This window comes from Hyaena hyaena, unplaced genomic scaffold, assembly GCF_003009895.1.
Source record: "Hyaena hyaena isolate Hyena2069 unplaced genomic scaffold, ASM300989v1 scaffold_67, whole genome shotgun sequence".
NCBI classification, from domain to species: Eukaryota; Metazoa; Chordata; class Mammalia; order Carnivora; family Hyaenidae; genus Hyaena; species Hyaena hyaena.
Window position 1 is genome coordinate 4,279,950 of NW_024080699.1, and position 22,017 is coordinate 4,301,966.

At 44.5% G+C, this 22,017-nt stretch overlaps 1 protein-coding gene across 1 annotated transcript in view; it reads left to right on the forward strand.

Annotated features, from left to right (window-relative positions):
- The window catches only part of GOLGA5 (golgin A5), a 37,623-nt gene extending 32,109 nt beyond the window's left edge, over positions 1–5,514 (forward strand). The window contains 3 exon segments of the mRNA XM_039232522.1: positions 1,933–2,038; positions 3,390–3,453; positions 5,044–5,514. Coding sequence (XP_039088453.1) covers positions 1,933–2,038; positions 3,390–3,453; positions 5,044–5,124 — 251 coding nt within the window. The 3' untranslated portion in view covers positions 5,125–5,514.
- The last annotated feature ends 16,503 nt before the right edge of the window (positions 5,515–22,017 follow it).

Consider the following 22,017-nt stretch of genomic DNA (forward strand, 5'->3'; position numbering starts at 1 on the left):
TTTATTTATTTCTAGGAGAGAGAGAGAGACAGCGTGAGCAGGGGAGGGTCAGAGAGAGAGGGAGTCACAGACTGAAACAGGCTCCAGGCTCTGAGCTGGCAGTCAGCACAGAGCCTGACGCGGGGCTCGAACCCACGAACCGCGAGATCATGACCCAAGCGAAAGTCGGACGCTTAACCGACTAAGCCACCCAGGCGCCCCATATTATTTATTTTTGAGAGAGAGAGAGAGACAGCATGAGCAGGGGAGGGTCAGAGAGAGAAGGAGACACAGAATCCGAAACAGGCTCCAGGCTCTGAGCTGTCAGCACAGAGCCCCACACAGGGCTCCAACTCTGCGAGATCATGACCTGAACTGAAGTCAGATGCTTAACTGACTGAGCCACTCAGGTGCCCCTTTTTTTATCTTTTTAATGTTTTTTATTATGTATTCTCAGACAATATTTTATATCTGTTGCTTTATATACATCTGTCACGTAGAAATGGCTTAATTTATTTAATAAACTCCTATGGTCGGGGATTTAAATTGTTGCCAATTTTGTCTCTAAGATAAGCAGTTCTGAGGAAACTATCCTCTGTAAATATCTTTTTCTTAACATAAACTATTAGAAATGGAGTTTGCTGAGTCCTAGGAATACACATTTAAAGTCTTTTGATTTTTGTTGCCCAAATCAAGTAATTCTTAAGCACCTACTTAGTACCAGCTACTGTTGTAGGCATTGGAGATACAGGATTTGACAAAAGATATCAAATCTCTGCCCTGTGGATCTTACATTCAGGTGCTGTGGGGGGAGATAGCAGTAAATTATGTGAGATGGTGATAGGTGCTGCAGAGAAGGGAAAGACAGGGTGCCAAGTGTGGGGATGGAATTATAATTTAAATAGACCTCATTGGAAAGGTGGAACTTTTATATTAAAAGTCCCAAAGGAGGTAAGAAAGACTAAAAGGAGCTTTAAAGGAAGAGTTTCCAGGCAGAGAAGAGCAGGTGCAAAGGCCCTGAGGCAGGAGTGGTGCTGGCATGTTAGAGGAACAGCAAGGAGGCCAGTACAGCTGTAGAAGACCGAGTGAGGGTGAGAGTAGTCTAAGGGGAATTCAGCTAACTTGGAAGAGACTGTTTTCGCCCATGTAAGGACTTAAACTCTGAATGAAGTAAGAAGCTATTGAAGGGCCTTGAGAGGGTGACTGATCTGACTGCATTTTAGCAAGAGACCTCTGGCTGCTGTGTTCAGAAGAGACTGCAGGGGGCTGAGAGTGGAGGTGGGGGACCAGGGAGGAACGGTTGTATGAATGTGTGTGAGAGATGGTGGCGGTGAGGACCCTCATGGGATTTGGGGTTATTTTAAAGGTGAGTGGGCAGATTGGCTGTGGAGTTTGAGAGAAAGAAAGGAGTTTGAACCTGAGCTGATGGAATGATGCTTTCGGGTACTGAGATGGGGGAAACAGGGTGAGTAGGTTGGAGGAGGGCAGGAAGTCAGAATCATGGTTCTGGGCATGCCAAGCGTGAGATGGCTGTTAGACATCCAGATGGAAACGAAACAGACGATTAGATGCGGCTGAAGATACAGATCTGGGAGTCGTCGGCTTTGCAGAAAGGGTGTGTCTGGCCTCACTCTCACCCGCACAGGAAGAGAGTGCTCGTTAATGTTGATTCTCAGCAACATGGTATTTGTAAACGTTAGTTTTTGCTAGTTGTATAGGTTAATAGTTTTTTTAGGTTTTAATTTTTATTTTTGTGGATATAGAAGTTTAAGTATTTTATATAATCAAATTTATGTCTTTACTTTATGGACTCACGTTCTTTGGATGTAATGCTTACTAGAAAGTTGGCCTTGGGAGCCATTTGTCATACAATATATATCCAACTATAATTTTGTTAAGACAGTATTGATTTTGGTGTTTGTACCTTAATTCATTATTTTCTTGTTTAAACAGGCACACGTCTGCGAAACGTTCCTGTTCTTTTTAATGATACAGAAGCTAATCTGGCCGGAATGTATGGAAAAGTCCGAAAAGCTGCTAGTTCAATTGACCAGTTTAGGTAAGCAAGGACAGTGACTCAGGTCTTTCGGTACCGTTTTCTCATGGTTTCAGTCACAGCAAGTCCTGTCAGGCAGAGCCGATGTTTAAAGTGACGTTTCCCTACTGCCTCTCATGATACTTCAGTCTCATGAAATTGCTTTATGCGCTCAGCCAGTGCCTATGTTCTACTGAAGATTATTAACCCTGATCATTTCTCTTCTCATAATAAACCCTATTAAAAACACTTATTAAATTTCATTGAGAAAACCTCTGTCTCATGTAAATGCATCCATTGGAATGTTTTATTTCATTTTATCGTGTGCTGAGACTAAAAGATGCTGCTATATGTGATGAACAGTACTCATTTTAATGTATATTTATATATACTACAAAGTAATATATAATTTATATGTTATTACATATTCATAACTTCTTTATACTAGCAGACATCCACCCTACAAAGAAAATGTTTTAACGGTTTATGTATGCCTTGTTAAACTTCATGTTTCAATAACCTACTAAAGTCATTTGCCTCATAATGCTTGTAATTAAACACAATTATAACGGCTGGTGCAATATAGAGCGATCTTTTCTTACCTTTTTGTGTTAGAATAGAGCTACGGTGTTAAAAATCAGCAATGACTTGCTAAGGTTGCTGAGGCCACATTGGCATTACCTCCAGGCTGTGAAGCACATTTATTTCAGCTACTCATTTATTCAACGTACGTAATAATTTTTAGAGAAACTACATGCTGGGCATTACACTCATAGCAGTGAAAGGTGCAGAAAGGCCTAGAAGAAGGGTGTACGTGCTTGTATGGGTATCCATCTTGATGGGGAAAAAGTGTTTCAGAGAGGCCCGACTAATAAGGTCTAGCACACTCCCGTGTTTACTGTACTTAAGTGTTTGCCTGAGTTTCTCTAGTTTTTTGCCTTTTACAAGCATGTGTCCATGCAGAAGCTTCCAGATTAGTTCTTGGCTGGTGTTAACCAACCAGTCCCTTTTCCCTATTCATGTGTTGACACTTGCCTTACCTTTTGTAACTTCTTTGGTCTCTGACAGAAAGATTATTCAGAGAGGGACCAAGTTTGCCTCATGTAGTTGTAGCCGGAGAATGAAGGGGAACTATTGCACTATACTTGTCAGTCAAGCCACAATCGATAAAGAAAATCTTTGTTTACTATGTCGTATCCATATGGTTATTCCAAGTAGTCATTTAACAATCTACTATAAAATGGTTTTTCTGTTATGGTGGCTGTATACATAGTTTGAATGAGAGAAATCCTAAGAAGCTTCATTAGCTGTTACCACAGGAAGGTGTGTTTGAGTGTTAACTCTCTCCTCTCACCCCCACCCTCCATTTGTGCAGCATCCGCCTGGGAATTTTTCTCCGAAGATACCCCATAGCACGAGTTTTTGTGATTATATATATGGTAAGTAAACTTCTTTGAAAAAATAATACTGCACTTGATTTTTAACAAGTTTTTTTTTCAGCTGCAATCAATTCTGAAAGAGAATAGAACTCATTTTTGGTAATTAAGATTTTTTTTACCTCAGGTATGTAAATAGAGTTATAATTCATCACATCTAAAATATAAATTGACCAAAGGCTTTTCCTGCAGTAAAATTGTAGTGAAGTTCGATGGTTACCTCCATTTCTAAGCCCCCATATTTTATGATAATAAAATATCATTTTATTAATGATAAAAATACAATGCAAAACAATCTGTTTCATTTGATGTAAAGTTGTTTTGATTATCCTCATGGGTTTTGCTTTATTTTCTGAAAGACCCTCAAGGTTGATTTCTATTCTTTCAGATTCCTTAGCTCTATAAAATGGTCACCATAGTTTGGGATACTGTTTCATATGTCCCGTGACCCTAAAAACTAACTGTTCTGAGTGAGGGCAGCTAAGCGTAAGTAAGAAAAGCAGTTTTCCTGAAAAAGAAAAAAAGCTTACTTAGGAAGAAATTTCTCTGTGATCCACTAGAGGGAAGAGTTATTCCTTTGAATAAAAAGTTTTTAAGGAGCAGGCCCCTAGGTAGCTCAGTCAGTTAAGTGTCCAACTCGATTTCAGCTCAGGTCACCATCTCAGGGTCTTGAGGCTCAGGGTCAGGCTCTGACTGGTGGTAGAAACTACTTGAGATTCTCTCTGTGTCCCTCTGCCCCTCTGCTGGTTCTCTCTCTCTCTCTCTCTCTCACTAACTGAAAAAATATTTAAGAAGTGAGGGTTGGAGAGAACAAAAGACAAAAATTGATGGCTTAGGGCCACACTGAGTCGATTCCTGGTGTGGGGGACAGAAGAGCACGTGCACCCCGATGGCTGATGACAGAATGGTGAGGCACCTGTAATGGAGCCTCCCATTACGTCAGCGCTGCCAGGAGGGAACCTGTGGAAATCATCCCTCTAGGGCCTGTGCTCGACCCTAAATCAGCTTCCAAAGCTGACACGTTCCTCCTGTCAGGAGTGTCTTCCCTCGTCCTCCTCACCAGGCGACAGCTACACCCTTTTTTCAGGACACCAACCGTGACTCTGTTCCAGAAAGACTTTCCAACCAGGAGCACTGGGCTGGCTTAGTGGTAGAGCGTGAGACTTTTGGTCTCAGGGATGTGAGTTCAAGCCCCACGTTGGGCCTGAAGCCTACTTTTAAAAAAATAAATAAAGCCTTCCCAGCCAACGTCATCTATATCTCGCCATTTTAATTGTGCCACATGCTCTGCGTATTTGTATATACCTGTGCATCTCATGAATGTGTTAAGGACACTGATAATTCTCAACTGAGAATTCTGTAGGCATCAAAACCTTTATGCTCCACTGCATTTAGCTAGTTTAAGTGTTTGCACGTTTGTTTCCTTGTTGTTTCTCCGGTGAACACGGACGGAGTGCCCGCAGTGTCGCAGATGCGGCCCCGCGAAGACAGAGACAAAGAAGACCTGCTTCCTGCCCTCAGCGCGCTACGCGGTAGGCTTCTGGTGCAGAGTGGCTTGTCGGCTCCTCTCTAAACCGCTCTCTTTTTCTTTAGGCTTTGCTTCACCTCTGGGTCATGGTCGTGCTATTGACGTACACGCCAGAGATGCATCACGACCAGCCGCGTGGCAAATGAACCGAGCCCGGCTGTGCCAGCGGTCAGCCGGCTGTTTCCGGACCTGGGCTCTGCAGAAGGACCGGTTGCCTGACGCTGCGGAGAACGGTGCACAAGGTCATTCCATCACTACAGCTTTGAACTTGTTATTCTCTAAGTGCTCTGCCCTCTACATCTCCCCCCCGCCCCCACCTCTTCCAGATGGTAAGAGTGTCTGAAACAGACAGTAACGTAATTCAGCTCTGCTTTCTCTGAGGTGCGAGATTGGGTGTGTGTGCGTACGCACACAGACATGCCAGCTCGTTCAGCCCTGCGCGGGCCAGCCCGCATTTTAGGTGACAACATTATGGGTTATAATCAGGGAAACTAATTGTATTTACTGATACAAATAAAACATCTTCTTTTTGATAATTCAGTCTGCTTTCATATTTTCACATGTACTTAGCTTTGCAGATACAGATTTACTTCTTCCACGTTAAAGGCCTGATTGGTCTAAGCCTTCATATAGATACATAAATAACACTTGCTGTGCATTTTTCTTTTTTTAAAATAATAGTTTCTCAGGGCACCTGGGCGGCTTAAGTCATGATCTCATGGTTCGTGGGTTCGAGCCCCGCATCGGGCTCTGTGCTGGCAGCTAGCTTGGAGCTTGGAGCTTGGAGCCTGCCTCAGAATCTGGATCTGCCTCTCTCTCTGACCCTCTCCTGCTCACGCTCTCTCTCTCTCTCTCCCAGAAATAAATAAAACATTAAGGGCACCTGGGTGGCTCAGTCCGTTAAAGTCCAACTTCAGCTCAGGTTATGACCTCACAGTTCGTGGGTTCCGGCACCATGTCGGCCTCTGTGCTGACAGCTAGCTCAGAGTCTGGAGCCTGTTTCAGGTTCTGTGTCTCCCTCTCTCTCTGACCCTCCCCCGCTTGTGCTGTCTCTCTCTCAGAAATAAATAAAACACATTCAAAAAATACATAAATAAATAAACATCTAAAAAAATAAAATAAAATCATAGTTTCTCATCCCCATTAAGTAGGACCTTTCCAAATGGGCTTCAGTGAGAAGAGCAGAAATGAGCAGTGTTGTTACCGGTCACCAATTGTTGGTGCTTTGCCCCCTCTCTGGGGACACCCCCCTCCCTCCTGTCCCAGTGCGCCACCTCCCTCGGGTTCTTAGGCGCTCATTCGCTGTCCTCATTTCCTTTCCGCTAGCCTGGACCTTGGGGCAGCTCGGGACGCCCGGAGCCCTTGTGTGTAGCATTTAGGAATCAAATCTGTTCTTTCAACCTATGCACTTTCAAAACACCCCACTGCAAAGACGTGGAGTTATTCTTTGAAAAGAGACATTTTCTTTGCTTGAAGTTCAATACATTGTTCCTCTTGACTCTTTGTCCCCCACATGCCTGAATTCTTATTTTGTCCCCTGGTTACTGGTGGTCTCTCTCCGCATGTGATTGATTCACATAGATCTTGGGCGGGGGTTTAGTTCTTTCAGGAATGTTTCCGGAGCAGTCTGCTGGTACCTACCGAAAACCTGAACAGAGTTTCCCTTCGTAATGACATCTGTACTGTGACTTTAACTGACCTATAAAATCTTCAGAATCTTAATACCCTAGCAGATGTATATGTTTCTTATTTTTCACCAGAAAATGAAGTTTCAAAGGTCATCTTACATATGTTTGAGCTGTTTCTCAACTTAGCATGAACGTAAAAGGCAGCAGTGCCACATCATCTAAAGGTGGATATGAGATCCTGGGGTAGAGGCACATTATTACATCTGTAGGTTTTCTGTCACCGCCCTTACTTGGGGTGTTAATAGCCTGTCAGAGCCTGAGCTGTGAGGTCAGGTCTGAGCTCAACCAGAATAAAGTAAAGGTTTAATCTTGTTAATATCTTTGAAAGATGGTTTTCCCTGTCTTCTAATTTGGAAACTTTTCTGGAAAATGATTAGAACCAGGTTACACACTTAAAATGGAAAACAGCACATGCTTTGTTGTCGTGTTTTGCCAGACTTCCCGCCCCTGCGCGTCTCCCTGGCTTCTGCTGGGATGCCTCCACGTCTTTCTTCAGGCTTTGTATGTTCTTGGCTTTGGAAATTGTTTGACAAAGTGTTTCCAAGATTATTTTTCTGCAGTTACTTTGAAACTGAACTGAGTTTCAGTTTCACCATCCTCAGCCCTAACAAACTGGGGAGTTATGAACAGCGTGCCCTTTCATTCATCCTCAGGTAGCACGAAACCTTGACTAATTAAAGAGATTGCATGAGGGGCACCTGGGGGCTCAGTCAGTTAAGCATCAGACTTCAGCTCAGGTCATGATCTCAGAGCCCGTGAGTTTGAGCCCCACGTCGGGCTCTGTGCTGACACCTCAGAGCCTGGAGCCTGCTTCCACTTCTGTGTCTCCCTCTCTCTCTGCCCCTCACCTGCTCATGCTCTGTCTCTCCCAAAATAAATAAACATTATAAAAATAATAAAAGGATTTCATGAGAGTCGATCTTTTTGCTTTTCAACCCAGTATATTCATTTGAAGACATTATGTGTACATATATATAGGATATTATATATACATTATATACATGGACATATATATTATCAGAACTCTTGTGTTGCTCTATATTTACAGCTATCAATTGGAAAATAAGATTGTTTTATTATTAGAAGACTATTTCTCTAGACCTTGTGCTTACTAAAATCTTAACACTTCTGTTGCTACAGAACAAAACCGGCAAACGAAAGCATGGGTTTTGTTAACAGGCATTAAACAGACTGTTCTGTGGAGGAGGAGAGGCCGTCGGGCCGGGCGGTCCAGCCTCAGGTTAAGAAGGCTTACATCCAACTCACCCTGTTGGGGGCAAAACCCCAAACTACCCAAAATTCCCTCCTTGGGTGCCCCCGCGCTATGGCAAGAGGCCAGCTGTGTTGGAAAAGACCCCCGTGGGCACCTGGGTAAGACGGAAGTAGAAGGAAGGAACTGGAAGAGCCGAAGAGCATAGTCAGGGACCGATGGCCAAAGGCAGTCACTTCCGGCCGTGAGTGGCCAGAAGGAAATGACTGACAAAAATGTCTTCGTGGTCTTTCTGAACACGTTTAGTATTGCTACTAACTCTTTCCTGAATGAGAAGAATACGGCGTAGACGAATGTCACAGCTCTAATGCGTGACTTTGCCTCCCAGACACAGACACAGCCCAAAATAGGTACGATTTTTTCTTTGGTCAGAACGTTTGAGGGTCAAGCGTGTTACATACCGAAGCCTTATTCGTAGAAGGTGTCTCAAAGTGGGTGGTCAAGTTTTATTTTAAGCTATAATAAGGCTACCAAGTACCACATTTTGAGGGCCCTCTGTGCTGGTCCCGTCTAGGAACTGGGAGTAGCTGGGAACAAAGCCTCTGCCCTGGTACGGCTCACATTTAAGTGGGAAGGCAGGCTGTCAACACATGCTTCACGTGACACGTGGTGTTAAATGCTGGGAAGAACAATGTGAGGGTCCCGTGGGGTGGGGGAGGGGCGGGAGAGGCCTCTGTAGAGGTGCAGGGGTGGGTGGTGCGGAACCCCCAGCGGGCTTCCTGGGCAGTAGCTTACGTAAGGACCAAGCCTCCGGAACAGGAGGTGCTTAGGGAGGCCAAGGAGGCCCGCGTGGCTGGAGCAGAGCGTGGCAAGGGAGCGCCGTGGGGCCGCTGGGCCAGGGACCCGGGGTCCAGTTGATGGACTGGAGCCTTGGTGGGATAGTGGTTAGCAGAGCTGCCTCCCAAGGGAAGGACTTGGGATTTGAAATCCCTCTTCATCTCTCCCCCTCTGACCCTAAGCCAGCATTTCTTTAACCAGGGAAAACCTTTAAAAATCTGTAGCTTAGAAACCCACAGACTGCCATTGCTCCACATACAAATGATGACGAGTACAGATTTCCTTTCGTCGAGGTGAGGACAGGCCGAACCCGAGGCCGGAAAGTACATTTTCCTACATGGTTACAAAGAACATCAGATCGACGAATCTGCACCTTTCCCCCATAACTGCTCGGCCTCCACATTCGCAGTTAGCTCGTCACGTTGGCTCAAGTCAAGAACAAACAAAAATGAAATGAAGCCCAAGAGTACAGCTGCAGACAGACGTAGCCCATGTTTGACTAACCAAGCGGAGCCCTGACTCACTGCCTGGCGTTAACGACTGTCACACTGTCAGGCCTCATCACCTCAAATGTCTTCGGACATTTCGCATCCCCAGGGGGCAGAGACAGTACTTTTTTTTATCCACTGTTCTATCCTCAGTGCCTAGACCAGTGCCTGGCCCACAATGCCTTCCGTCGATGTTCGCTGAGCTTCCTTCACTGTATCGGGCAGAGCCCTGAGCTCATGCACTCCCCTCCAGTGCCCCTTAGACCTTCACTCGGCATCTATCCTGTTCATGCAGCACATCTGGTTCCTAAAACCCCAGCAGAGAAGAAAAACTAACTGGCTGGGTGCACTGGCAATAGTGAGGACTTCAGTCAGCTAGCTCGCCAGGATTTCCCAAAAAGGGACAGGCCATAAGCATTTAAAATACAGAAACGGGGGCTCCTGGGTGGCTCAGTCGGTTAAACATCTAACTTCGGCTCAGGTCATGATCTCACAGTTCATGAGTTTGAGCCCCGTGTCGGGCTGTATGCGGACAGCTGAGCCTGGAGCCTGCTTTGGATTCTGTGTCTCCCTCTCTTACCCTCCCCACCTCGTGCTCTGTCTCTCTCTCTCAAAAATAAACATTAAGAAATTTTAATACAAAAATAAATAAAATAAATACAGAAACAAAAGGTGACCCGAGGACACTGCTGACCTGAGGTGTCCATAGTGAAGAGCTTTAATCATCAGAGGAAGTTCAGTCATGCTTGATGGATTTTCCCAAAAGATAGTGGAGAAGATTTCTGAAAGACCAAAGAGATTTCTGGAAGTTCTGCCAAGCAACACCCGCATATAGTCAGGCTCTTTCCTCATATCATATTTTCCTCTCTATCTCACTGGACCTCTCCTCTCTAGGAGTGCTAGTTAAGCTAAGTTTACCCAAAGTAGTAAGCTTTCTGCATGCAAACTTTTCAGCTGCTGGCTATTTGCTTTAATTCACAAATACGGTGTAAATCAATGAAATTCAAGAATTAATTCAAACCTTAAATGTAATTGCAGCTAGAACATGCTTCCTAATGGGCCAATATCACCACCAAGGGGGTGAGAATTGGTTCTTAAGAGGGCAAAAATATCTGTTTTCGTATGTAAAGCCAGGTTTGCATCTAGTGTACACCAGGCGATCTGACATTGAGATCTCATGACGGGGAGTGATGATAATGGCAAAGGCTGGGAAACACTGGGCTGGACGAACAGGCAGGGACCCGGCTCCGCCCTCATGGAACCTGCACTCCAAGAAGGGAAACTGATGCAGATCGGAGCCTTGCACGGTCTGGTCCTCACCACCTCCGAGCTTCAAGCCACTCCGTGCATCGTATTCTGCATTCCGGTCTCTTGTACCATTCCAGTCCAATCTTGCCCAATTACTCACTTCCTCTTCCTGTGGGATGATTTTACTTCCTGTCCCACTGACATCAGCCTTAGCCTTACAAACTGACTTCTTTGGCTGGTGGAATGTGAGTGGAGGAGATACGTGCCATCCCCAAGCAGAAGTGTTGAGTATCATCTTGTGGTTTGGGCCCTCCCAGCATGTTCCAGACAGTGGCTGCTCCTTCAGCCTAGGTTCTATGGAATGAAGACATGGAGCGGAGTCAAGCATGGAGGGCATCCACAGTGGACATGTAGCTTAAATGAACAGTACATCTTTGCTTTTGTGGGACCCTGAGACTTGGGAGGTTGGCTGTTAGTGCAACATAACCCAGCAATAACTGACAAGTATCCACCCATGCGCCATGCCCTCTTTCAAGCTCTGGACCTCCCCTCTGCTTCAGACACTTATCTTCTTACTTCCTGTCCCCTCCTGCTTGGGGATGGCACATATCTCCTCCACTCACATTCCTCCAACTTAAATGCCAACTTTTTCTCCATGAAGTATGAACACCTCCCTTCCCTTCCTCCAAAAAAAGAAAAGAAATACTAGGCTGGGTATCTATAGTGAGCAGAATAATGGCCCCCTTCAAGGATGTCTGTGTTCTAATCCCTAAACCTGTGAATATTTTATAGAAAAAGGGACACTACAGATTACAGGTAAATTAAGGATCATGATGCAGGGAGATTATCCTGAATTACTCATAATCCTACACCGGTCCTTAATGGAAGAAGAAGGCAGAAGAGTCGGAAGGAGATGTGATGGCAGAGGCAGAATTCAGAGTGGTTCAACTGGTGGGCTTGCAGATGGGGAGGGGCCATAAGCCAAGGAACACAAGCAGCTTCTCAAGCTGGGGGAGGCAAGGAGACATTTTCCTCTAGAGCCTCTCTAGAGGAACGCAGTCCCACCAAGGTCTTGATATTAGCCCAGTAAGACCCACTGCAGACCTCCGACCTCCAGAACTATCAAAAGTAATTTATATTGTTTTAAGCCACTAAGTTTGTGGTCATTTGTTACAGGGACAGTAGATGACCAATTGTGTCCTTCCCTGGTTATGAGCTCCCATAGCACAGAGAAATCTCTGCTCTTAATACTGATGCTGAATGGAGCTGCCTCACCACCTTCCATCACCCCAACTAGACTCCAAGCTTACTACACCCATCTTGTCCCAATTATATCTTCAGAGCCTGGAAGGGTGCATGGCAGTTGAGTACTCAATGCAGATTTCTGGAACAGATGCAATTTTAGAAACTAGGACTAAGGAGGAACAGTGATGTGTGACATTGAAGAAATACAAACCAAAAATTGGATGCTACTACTTTCTGACTTGCTTAAGTAGCTGGCAAAGTCACTAAACATCTCTGACCTTCTGTTTTCTCATCTTAAAGAATGGAAAAACTGGAAAGAATCACAAAGAAGTTCCCCATAGGTTAAAAAAAAAAGAGCACTTTCTAAGTTGAAAATGTATTCAAATATTAGTTTTTTATTGGGTGGTGTGTTTATTATTTTGTAAGATTTTTTAAATGTATTTATTTTAGAGAGAGAGAAAGAGTGAGAATGAAGGTGGTGGAGAGGCAGACAGAGAGAGGGACAAGGGATCCAAAATGGGCTCTTTGCTGACAGCAGAAAACCCAAGCAGGGCTTGAACTCACAAGGCGTAAGATCATGACCTGAGCAGAAGTCGGGCGCTTAATCGACTGAACTACCCAGGTGCCCCCTGTGATGTGTTTGTTTTAAACAAGACCAAGAAAGTAGAAAACAACCCTGCTGACAACCAGCCGATCTTGTTCCCAGCAGATCATGAACAGTACCTAGAGCAAGATAATGACAAGGCCACTCTTGTGAGCACAAAAATTACTAAACACCCCCTCTTCCGACAAGCACTGCTCCTCTCTGAGCAACTGCTGCTCTATCACAGATATTAAATCAAACCCCATTTTAGCTCTCCTTCTAGGCAACTATCACTGAGATACTCAGTCACCAAATTGCTCCTGCTCCATGATGGTATCCAACTCAGAACTGCTCCAACTCTGGAATGCCCTCACCATCATTCAACACAAGCCTAAACCCTTAAGAAACCCCTCTCAGCTCCCCTGTGGAGGTGCTCCTGAGACACATTCTCCCTTCCTGCAGCAAGCTTAACCCCAACTTTGGGCGTTTGTGTTTTATTTGTTTTGACCACAGATGTGGTCTGCTCAGTTGGTTCTGACTCCATATTAAATTCTCTGATTCTGCACACAAGCAAACAAGTTCAGAGACCCATCAAGGTCCTCCGGCTAGTTACAATCATGAGATCAAATATATCTTTTGCTTGTTTGTTTTCACGTAGTCATGGGGTTAAACTATTTGGTTATGGAACATGTCAGCTTACCAAATCTGTCTGGTACCAAGTCTTCTATTTCCCATCTCGGCTAGAACCTTCCAGGAGCTTTTAGTCGCTGGAGAAAACCTGCCATATTTTTTTAAATAGCACTTAGTCCTGGGGCAAAGCCAGATACGTTCTGATGAGAGTTAATTGTTCTTTATCAGTGTGACAGGAAGCAGGTGTGTGTTCCCTGCTGTCATCTGATTTATTTCTCCAAGCTCTAGGAGGAGACACTCCATCAACCATCCAAGCAGGAAATTGCCTTTCTACAGAAGGTAAACAAAGAGGGTTTGCGTTATTTTTAACTGTAAAATTGGACCTAAAAAACATTCAGATCACTTGGGCTTTTCTCCCCTGGTGATTAGAATAATATTCTTTAATTTTGAAAATTGCAGAAAAGTGTAAAGAAGGAAATATCATTCACCCAGAGGCCCCCCACTCCGAAGTAATGAGTCTTCACCTTTTGGCCTATTCCCTTCAAGTCTTTTCTTCCCCCGACATGTGTATATGCAGGAAGATCCAGAAGTGGAGAAAGAGAGGGTATAGTTGAAGTCATAGTTTTAAACGAATCTGTGCTCATTGAAAAAAAAAAAATCTAAGCAACAATGTATACAGAACATTCTAGTGTCCTTTCAACACCTCCCCATCCAGACTCTTACCAGTGGCAACCACTGTGAAATTAGGAAGAAATGGGGTTAATACACATGGTGCCTTCGTGCTCATAAATAGCAAATAAATGTTTAGTGGTGGGTACGTGGAGGTGTGACATTTGTTAAGTAGATTCTCCTCATCCCCCTTGTGACAGACTCTAAGCTGATGCCCAGTGATTTCTCACCTCCTGGTGTCCATGCCTTTGGGTAATTTCCTCTGCATGAGTGTAGGCGGGATCCACAACATGCTTCTAACGAATAGAATATGGCAAATGTGATGGGATGTCACTCTCTTGATTTGGTTACATTACATGGCCAAGGGGATAGGGTGTCAACCTTGTGATTACGTTATGTAAGATCCTATCTCAGTGAACTGGATTCTCCTTGTTGATGATGAAATGAGCGGCATATTGAGGAAGCCCACGTGTCAAGCCCACTGTGGGCAGCATCCAGGACTTGAGGGCAGCCTCCAGCCAACAGCCAGCAAAAACCCAGGGCCCTCAGTCCTACAGCCACAAGGAAATGAATTCTGCCAACAAGGTGAATGATATTGGAAGTAAACTCTTTCCCCAGGCAAGCTTCCAGATGAGACCACTGCCCTGACCCCATCTGTTTGTTTGTTTGTTTGTTTGTTTGTTGTTGAGAGGGGGAGAGGGTACAAGTGAGCAAGGGGCAGGGAGAGAGAGAGAGAGAGAAGCAGGATTCACCCAAAACAGGGCTGATACTCACCCAAAACGAGACTCAAGCTCACCCAATGTGGGACTTGAACTCACAAACTGTGAGATCATAACCTGAGCCAAAATCAGATGCTTACCAACTGAGCCACCCAGAAGCCCTGGCCAAATCTCAATTGTAGCTTTGTAAAAGAACAGAAGAGAGCACCCAGCTAAACTGTCCCCAGACTCCTAACCCACAGAAATCATGAGATAATAGTGTGTGTTGTTTTAAGCCACTAGACTTGTGGTAACTTATTATATGGTGATAGAAGGCTAATACACTTTTTTAAGCACTTTCATAGTGGTCGGGACTCCCTGGGTGCAAGCAACATACACTAGCTCAAATTGGTATAAGCAAAAAGGAAATCTATAGGCTCACCTAACTTCACATTTAAATCTAGGTACTCAGATACCATAAACTGGTACTTTTTCCTTCTCAGTTCTCCTTCAATGTCAGCTTGATTCACGGCAGCTACTTCCCAAACAAAGATGACTACCTGCTTCTGTTTATATCCCATCGGCTGGACAACCTCCAGGGAAGAGTACTGCTTTTTCCCCATAGGTCCAGCAAAAGCCCTGAGGTTCATGTCCACTGTTCAGTGAGTCCATGTGGACTAACTGAAGTTGTGTGCCCACCAATCCCTGGGGACAGATGGATGTGGTTCATATGCCCACATGCAAACTTCGTGAATCAAGAGAGGGAGGGATGAGCTCCAAAAGAAAATAAGCATGCTGTTATTTTAAGAAGGTGAAACGGAAGCTGACTGATAAAAATAATAGCCATCGACCATGGATATGTGCATATGTGTATACCCACATGTACGTGCAACTTTGTATAATACTCTGATGACACAACAGCATCTAACAATATAGTCATAAATAACCCCCGTGCAAGTTTTGCCATTGTTAACTAAAATAAGCTCCAAAAAGTTTAAGCTCACAGGTAAGCTGAAGAAATAACACAATAAATATCCATATGCCTTTCATCAAGATCCCCGCTTCGTTAACATGTTGCCCCACCTGTATTCTGTTTTTGTTCTGAATGACAAAGTAAATTGCAGACCTCATGACCCTTTGTCCAGGGATATTTCATTTGGGATCTAAGAATAAAGTCTCCTATTTAACGATACCGTTAACGCATCCCAAGAAGCCTAACATTGTGCACGGATATTCCCTAATGTCCAGTTCCTGTTCACATTTTTCTTAAAGTCCGAAAAATGTTCTTTGTAAACTGTTTTGTAAGTTTTTTCTTTTTCTTTTTCTTTTTTTCTGATCCAGGATCCAATCCAAGATTGCACTGGCTTATCCTATCTCTTCAATCCCTTTAATCCTGAACAGTTCTCCTTTCCCTTCACTTGTCTTTTGTGGGTTTGTTTGTTTCCTCATGATTCGATTCAGGTTTACTATTTTGGGCAAGAATACTATGTGGGTGATGTTGGGTCATTACATTAGTGCAGAAGGAACATAGTGTCAGAGGCGTTGTATTGACCATTTGGCTAAAATGGCTCCTGCCAGATCTCACCATCAGAAAGGCCTGTTTTCCCCCATTTTTGTGAATCAGTGTTTTATGGGGGGTGGTACCTTGAGACCATGTCAATGTCCTATTTCTCAACAGTGGTTTTAAAATGCACTGACAATCCCAGCCTGGATTTTTATATCGGTAATTGCAAAATGGTGATTTTCTGTCATCATTTTTCTACCATTGTTAGCTGGCCTTTTTCTTGCCCTCGGCTCCTCTTTTTTCATTTGATCACTCTGTACTTGTGGATTCTTTTTAATTCCGTGTATTAAAATCCACCCTTTGGACACCTGGTGGCTCAGTCGGTTAAGCATCTGACTTGATTTTGGCTCATGTCATGATCTCACGGTTTGTGAGATCAAGCTCCTTTAAGCCAGCTCCCACATCCTGTCCACCCGTCTCTATGCAATGTGGGAGCACTTCTTCACTTTCTGGAACACCAAGATATTCCAGTCTAACCTGGGGCTTTCCCTGCCCTGGATCTGCAATCAACCATTTCTCCAAAGAAACCCCTGGTTCCTCTCAGTGGACAATGATATATTTAGAAGCAAATATCTCAACGTGTGAATCTTCCATAGCAAGCTTTAAAAATTGCTAACCACCATTTTAAATTGTTTCATAATATTTCCACTGGGTGGTTGGACTACAACCACCATTGATGGCTAGGTATTTTAGGGGGAAAGAAGCTTTTTGCTGTTCAGAATGACACAGTGATGGAAAGGTCTGTGTGTGTGTGTGTGTGTGTGTGTGTGTGTGTGTGTATTTTTTTTAATTGAGAATGAGTGGCTGAGGATATATCCTAGGGTGGAGCTGCTAGGTAAAAGGGTAGAGACACCTTTCAAACTCTCTTTGCAAATTGACTGATTGCCCTCCAAAGAGGTGGTACCAGCTTACCCCTCCTCCCCGGAAGTGATTCCAATTCTTGGTGCACTCTCACCAGCTGTAAGTGTTAGAACAAAACAGAGTGTTAGAACAAAACAGAGAGAGAACAAAACTTCTGTAAGTCCAACAGGGAGTGTGGTGTGTCATGAGCTGAACGTTGGTTTCTTTGATTACTGGTCAGGTTGAGTATAGTTGGGAAGAACATTTTTCATATTTACTATTTGAGTATGTTTTCTGCAATCAGGTCACGTTAGCAGGAAAGCTTATCAGAAGAGGAACTACACGAACACTGTTGATGTTCTTGTCACATTGCCAAAAGCAGGGCAGTGAATTATGAATCTCTGGGCCCAGTTTTTCCAGTTAAAGTGGCTTTGAAAGAAAAACACCACACTAGTGAGGTGTGGCTCTGGAGGATGAAGCCTTAGGATACAGCAACAGCGCCCAGGCGCCATGCCCGGTGCTAGGGGGTATGTGTGTATATCATTTGGTCCTTCTAACCGCCCAGTTAGGCACCCATGGTGGAGAGGATGTGACCTGACCAAAGTGGCTCAGCCCCTGCAACGGAACCAGTATTAGAGCCAGGCAGCCGGGGCCCAGGGCCACGCTTTCCCATGCACTCCTTTGCCTTCCTGGCCGTGACACTGAGAGCATGTGGCCAGGGGTGTGTGGCTGTGTGCATTACATTCTGTCTAGGTTTCAGCTACTTTAGCCATTTGTTTTCTTAATAAACCAATGCGGGACTCAGATGAGATAATGCTTGGGAATGCTTTAGAGAAAGAAAAACACTGCCTAAGTTCAAGGTCAGAGTGAAAAATGTCCTCAAGGTCATCCCTCCAGCGAGTAGTGGAGATGTGGAAGAGTCTGCAACTCAGGCCTGGTGCTGTCAATTGCTGGGAGAGTCACTGGGCCTCTCTGAACTTCTCTTTTCCTCATCTGCGCATTGGAGACCCGGCTTCCACGGTGATTGGAAGGATTAGGCGACAGGAGTGCGCAGTCTGGTTCTACCTGGCATACAACCAGCACTGGAGGACTGCAGCCTCCCTTCCCCCAGGGTCCCCTCCTGTTCATTGGGACACCCCCGGGGCTTGGAAGGAAGACTCGGAGCAGCTTTGCCAGACCACCTGACGGGCAGAGGGCATCTCTGCAAGCTCGCTCTCCCCGCTCCGTGTATGTGGATTGCTATTTCCTGCCAAGGCTTAATTAAATCCTGGAGCAGCAAGCACAGATAATTAACGGTGAGGCTTGTTAGGCGTGACTTTGGTTAATGTCTATGGCTGTGGAAGATTCTAGTCACGGGCAATTAGTATTAACATGTAATTAGGATGCTCAGTTGGCAGGAGGTAGGGGAGCAGCTTGTGGGTTTGGGCAGCAGATGGAGGGCTGGGGCTCGCCTGGGCGTAGTGGGCCGGATGTAGGACAGACAGGGACAGGAGTCTGGGGAGGGGGTGTGGCCCAGCTGTCCCCTGTGCATGGAGGCCACACGGCAGATCGAACCCCGAGCAGCTCTGCCTTCAACCAGCACCTTTCACCTCAGGGAGTCCATATCAGAAGCCTGGATGGGGCCAATTTGAAATTTGAATTATAATAAAATGAAAATGCAGATTATGAAACATTTTACACTGTATGTGTTTACATTCACATGGTTCTACCGTCAAAATGCATGAGAAGGGGCACCTGGGTGGCTCAGTTAATTAAGCGTCTGACTCTTGATTTCCGTTCAGGTCATGATCTCGTGGTTCGTGGGATCGAACCCCAAATCAGGCACTACTCTGACAGCGCAGAGCCTATTTGGGATTCTCCCTCTCTTTCCCTCTCTCTACCTTTCCCCTGCTCTCTCTCTCTTTCAAAATAAATAAACTTTTAAAAATGCATGAAAAGACAAACTGACCTCCCAGCCCTGACTCCCATCTGCCCCATACCCACACCTGCCCCACCCAGGGGTGAAACAGGTAACTTGGGTCCTCTTCAGAAGTCGTGTTATCCACACACAAGCAAATCCAAATGTGCGTTCTGCCTCCCACTTACAAACAACAACAAATGTTAGCATATACATGAGCAACACAAGTTTGAACCATGCAGGTTTACTCACACATGGAGTTTTTCAATAAATACAGTGCTGCATATGTGTTTTCTCTTCCTTATGATTTTCTTAGTAACAGGTTTTCCCTGGCTTACGCATCCAAAATACATGCTGATTAACTGTTATCAGTAAGGCTTTGGTGAACAATAGGCTGTTAGCAGTTAGGTTTTGAGGAGTCAAAAGTAGTATGTGGATTTTTGGACTGCATGGGGGGTAGGTGCCCTGAACCCCCTCATCAGGGGGTCAACTGCACTGTTTTAATTCTTGCCTTTTTTTTTTTTTTCAAATAATAAAGCATTTCTTTAGGGCAGTGAAACGATCCCGTATGATACTATGATGGATGCGTCTCTAAATTTGTCTAAACCACAGTGTACAACGTCAAGAGTGAACCCTAATGTAAACCATGGACTTCGAGTGATAATGTGCTGATGTGGGTCCGCAAATTGTAATAAGTGCACCACGCTGGGGAGGGGGTGTCGCTAGTGGGAGCAGCTGTCATGTGGGGGAAGAGGACATGTGGGAAATCTCTGTGTCTTTGGTTCAATTTTGCTGTGAACCTAAAAATGCTCTAAAAATAAAGTCTATTAAAAATGTTTTAACTTCCTCATTTTTTTAACAACTGCATGGGGTTCCACTGGACAGATGTGTCTCATTTCTTTAGCCAGTCACCTGCTGGTGGACACTGAGCTCACTTCCAGTCTTCTGCTGTTACAAACAGCGCCCCGATGAATAACACTAAGGGGACAACAGACGTCACAGCGGGTGTTCCTGTAGTGTTGTAGGAGCTGGGGACCAGGTCAAATGCTTTTACAAAGAGACCTTGGATGGCAGGACAGAATGCTCCACCCTCCCTTCGGCCACTGTCCTGTGCTGGGTTTGCAGGAAAGAGAAAGAGAAAGCTCAGGGCAAACAAGGCCTTTAAAAAGCCAAGAGCAGAAGTCGTGGGTCAATTCTGGACCCATTGCAATGGTGAGAACACCATCGTGGCCACAGCTGTCTGTGGCACACTGTATCTAGCTGGAAGCTTCCTCGGGAAGAAGGAGGCCCAGACCTGGGATGAAAGACAGCAGTCGGTTTCCAAGGAAATCTCCAGACCTGGACACGCTGGACCAAAGGGCAGAAGTGGGAAAGTATTGAGTTCTTGGTAAATGTGTTTGAGAAACAAACAACTCTTGAAGCATGAGCTCAAGTGAAAGTCATGACATTTGGGAACCACTGACCTGTTGATCTGTTTGGGCTCTTAAAAGAGATTTAAAACAAAAACAGAAAAGACGAAGTGTTGACGAGGACGTGAAGAAATCATAATGCTTGTACGCTGTTGGTGGGAATGTAAAATGGTATGACCACCATGGCAAACAGAATGGAGGGTCCTCCAAAAATTAAAAATACGATCCCACTTCTAGGTGTATACCCAAAAGAATTGAAATCAGGGACTCAAAGACAGATATCGTTCATATGTTCATTGCTACATGTTCATAGCTGTCAATGACAATAGCTAAGAGGTGGAATCAACCCAAATGTCCATCAACGAATCAATGTGTCAACAATATCCAGTGTGTCCATTATTCAACCATAAGAAGGAACTGCATGGGAACACCTAGATGTTTCAGTGGGTTAAGCATCTGACTCTTGGTTTAGGCTCAGGTCATGATCTCACTGTTCATGAGATCAAGCCCTGATTCTTGGGATTCTCTCTCTCCCTCTTTCTCTGCCTCTCTCTGTGTCTATCTCTCTCTCTCAAAGTAAATAAATAAATATTAGAGATATACCTGACACTATTGATCTGTACATTTAAAAATTGTTAAGATGGTAAATTTTATGTGGTTTTTTTTTGAAGATTTCTAAAAGAGTAATCCCTACACCCAACGTGAGACTTGAACTTACAGCCCCGATATTAAGAGTCACATGCTCTATCCACTGAGCCAACCAAAAGCCCCAAATTTTATGTTTTTAAGTCACAATTAAAAATGCATTAAAAAAAAGAAAGAAATCTCTAGGATATCTTTAAGATGTTCTTGCTCTTTGGCTTAGCTACTCTATTCTTCGCAAGTGGGGGGAAAATCCACACAGTTATGTAAACAACCATAGTTAATAGACTTATTAACATTAGTGTAAAATTGAGAACAATCCCAGGGTTGAAAAATAGAGGCATGGTAAAGAAATTGTGACATCCCTAATTCAAGAGAAAATACTGTCGACATTTCAACAATGCACAAGAAAAAAATCCTTGTGGACAACTTACAACATAAAGAGAGCTAAGTTATAATTAATGAGAAGAGGGGAATAAAAATTTAATGGATCATGCTATGTCAAACCAAAAAAGATGTGTGCGTACACACACACACACACACACACACACACGAATAAAATGCCGACAGAATGCTAAGAGCATAGTTTCCAGGCATAGGATTACAGAGGATTGTTTTTCTTCCTTTTCTCCTGGTTTTTCCTCATTTCCAATAGTTAGCATACAATTTTTTTTTGTCATAAAAAATTCCCCATTTGGGGATAATCAAGCGGTTACATCCAGACAATGGAGTATGATTCAGGGCTAAAAAAGAAATAAGCCATCATGTTACAAAACCAGGCACGGAGGACTCTTAAATGCATGTGCTAAGTGAAGGAAGCCAGTCTGGAAAAGTCACACACTGTATGATTCCAACTACATGATATTCTGGAAAAGGCAAAATTATAGAGAGTGAGAAGATTTGTGGTTGCCAGTTTAGGTGACAAGATGGGAATGAATCGGTGGAGCACATGGGTGTTTAGGGCAGTGGAACCATTCTCTGTGATATGTAATGGTGGCCACAGATCCTTACACATTTGTCCAAACACACACACAATGTGTGTGAGCCACAGGAAAGGGTTGCCACAGACATGATCCCCTATGGGGGACGGTGCTGTTTAATGGGCACCAAGTCTCCATTTGGAAGATGGATGGCGGTGATGGTAGCACACGTGTGCAAAATCCTTTGTGCCTCTTAGCTACAATTAAAAATGGTTAAAGTGGGTGGGGCGCCTGGAGGGCTCAGTCAGTTAAGCACTCGACTTCAGCTCAGGTCATGATCTCTTGGTTCGTGGGTTTGAGCCCCACTTGGGGCTCTGTGCTGACAGCTCGGAGCTTGGAGCCTGCTTTGGATTTTGTGTCTCCTTCTCTCTCTCTCCCCTTCCCCTGCTCATGTTCTGTCTCAAAAGTAAA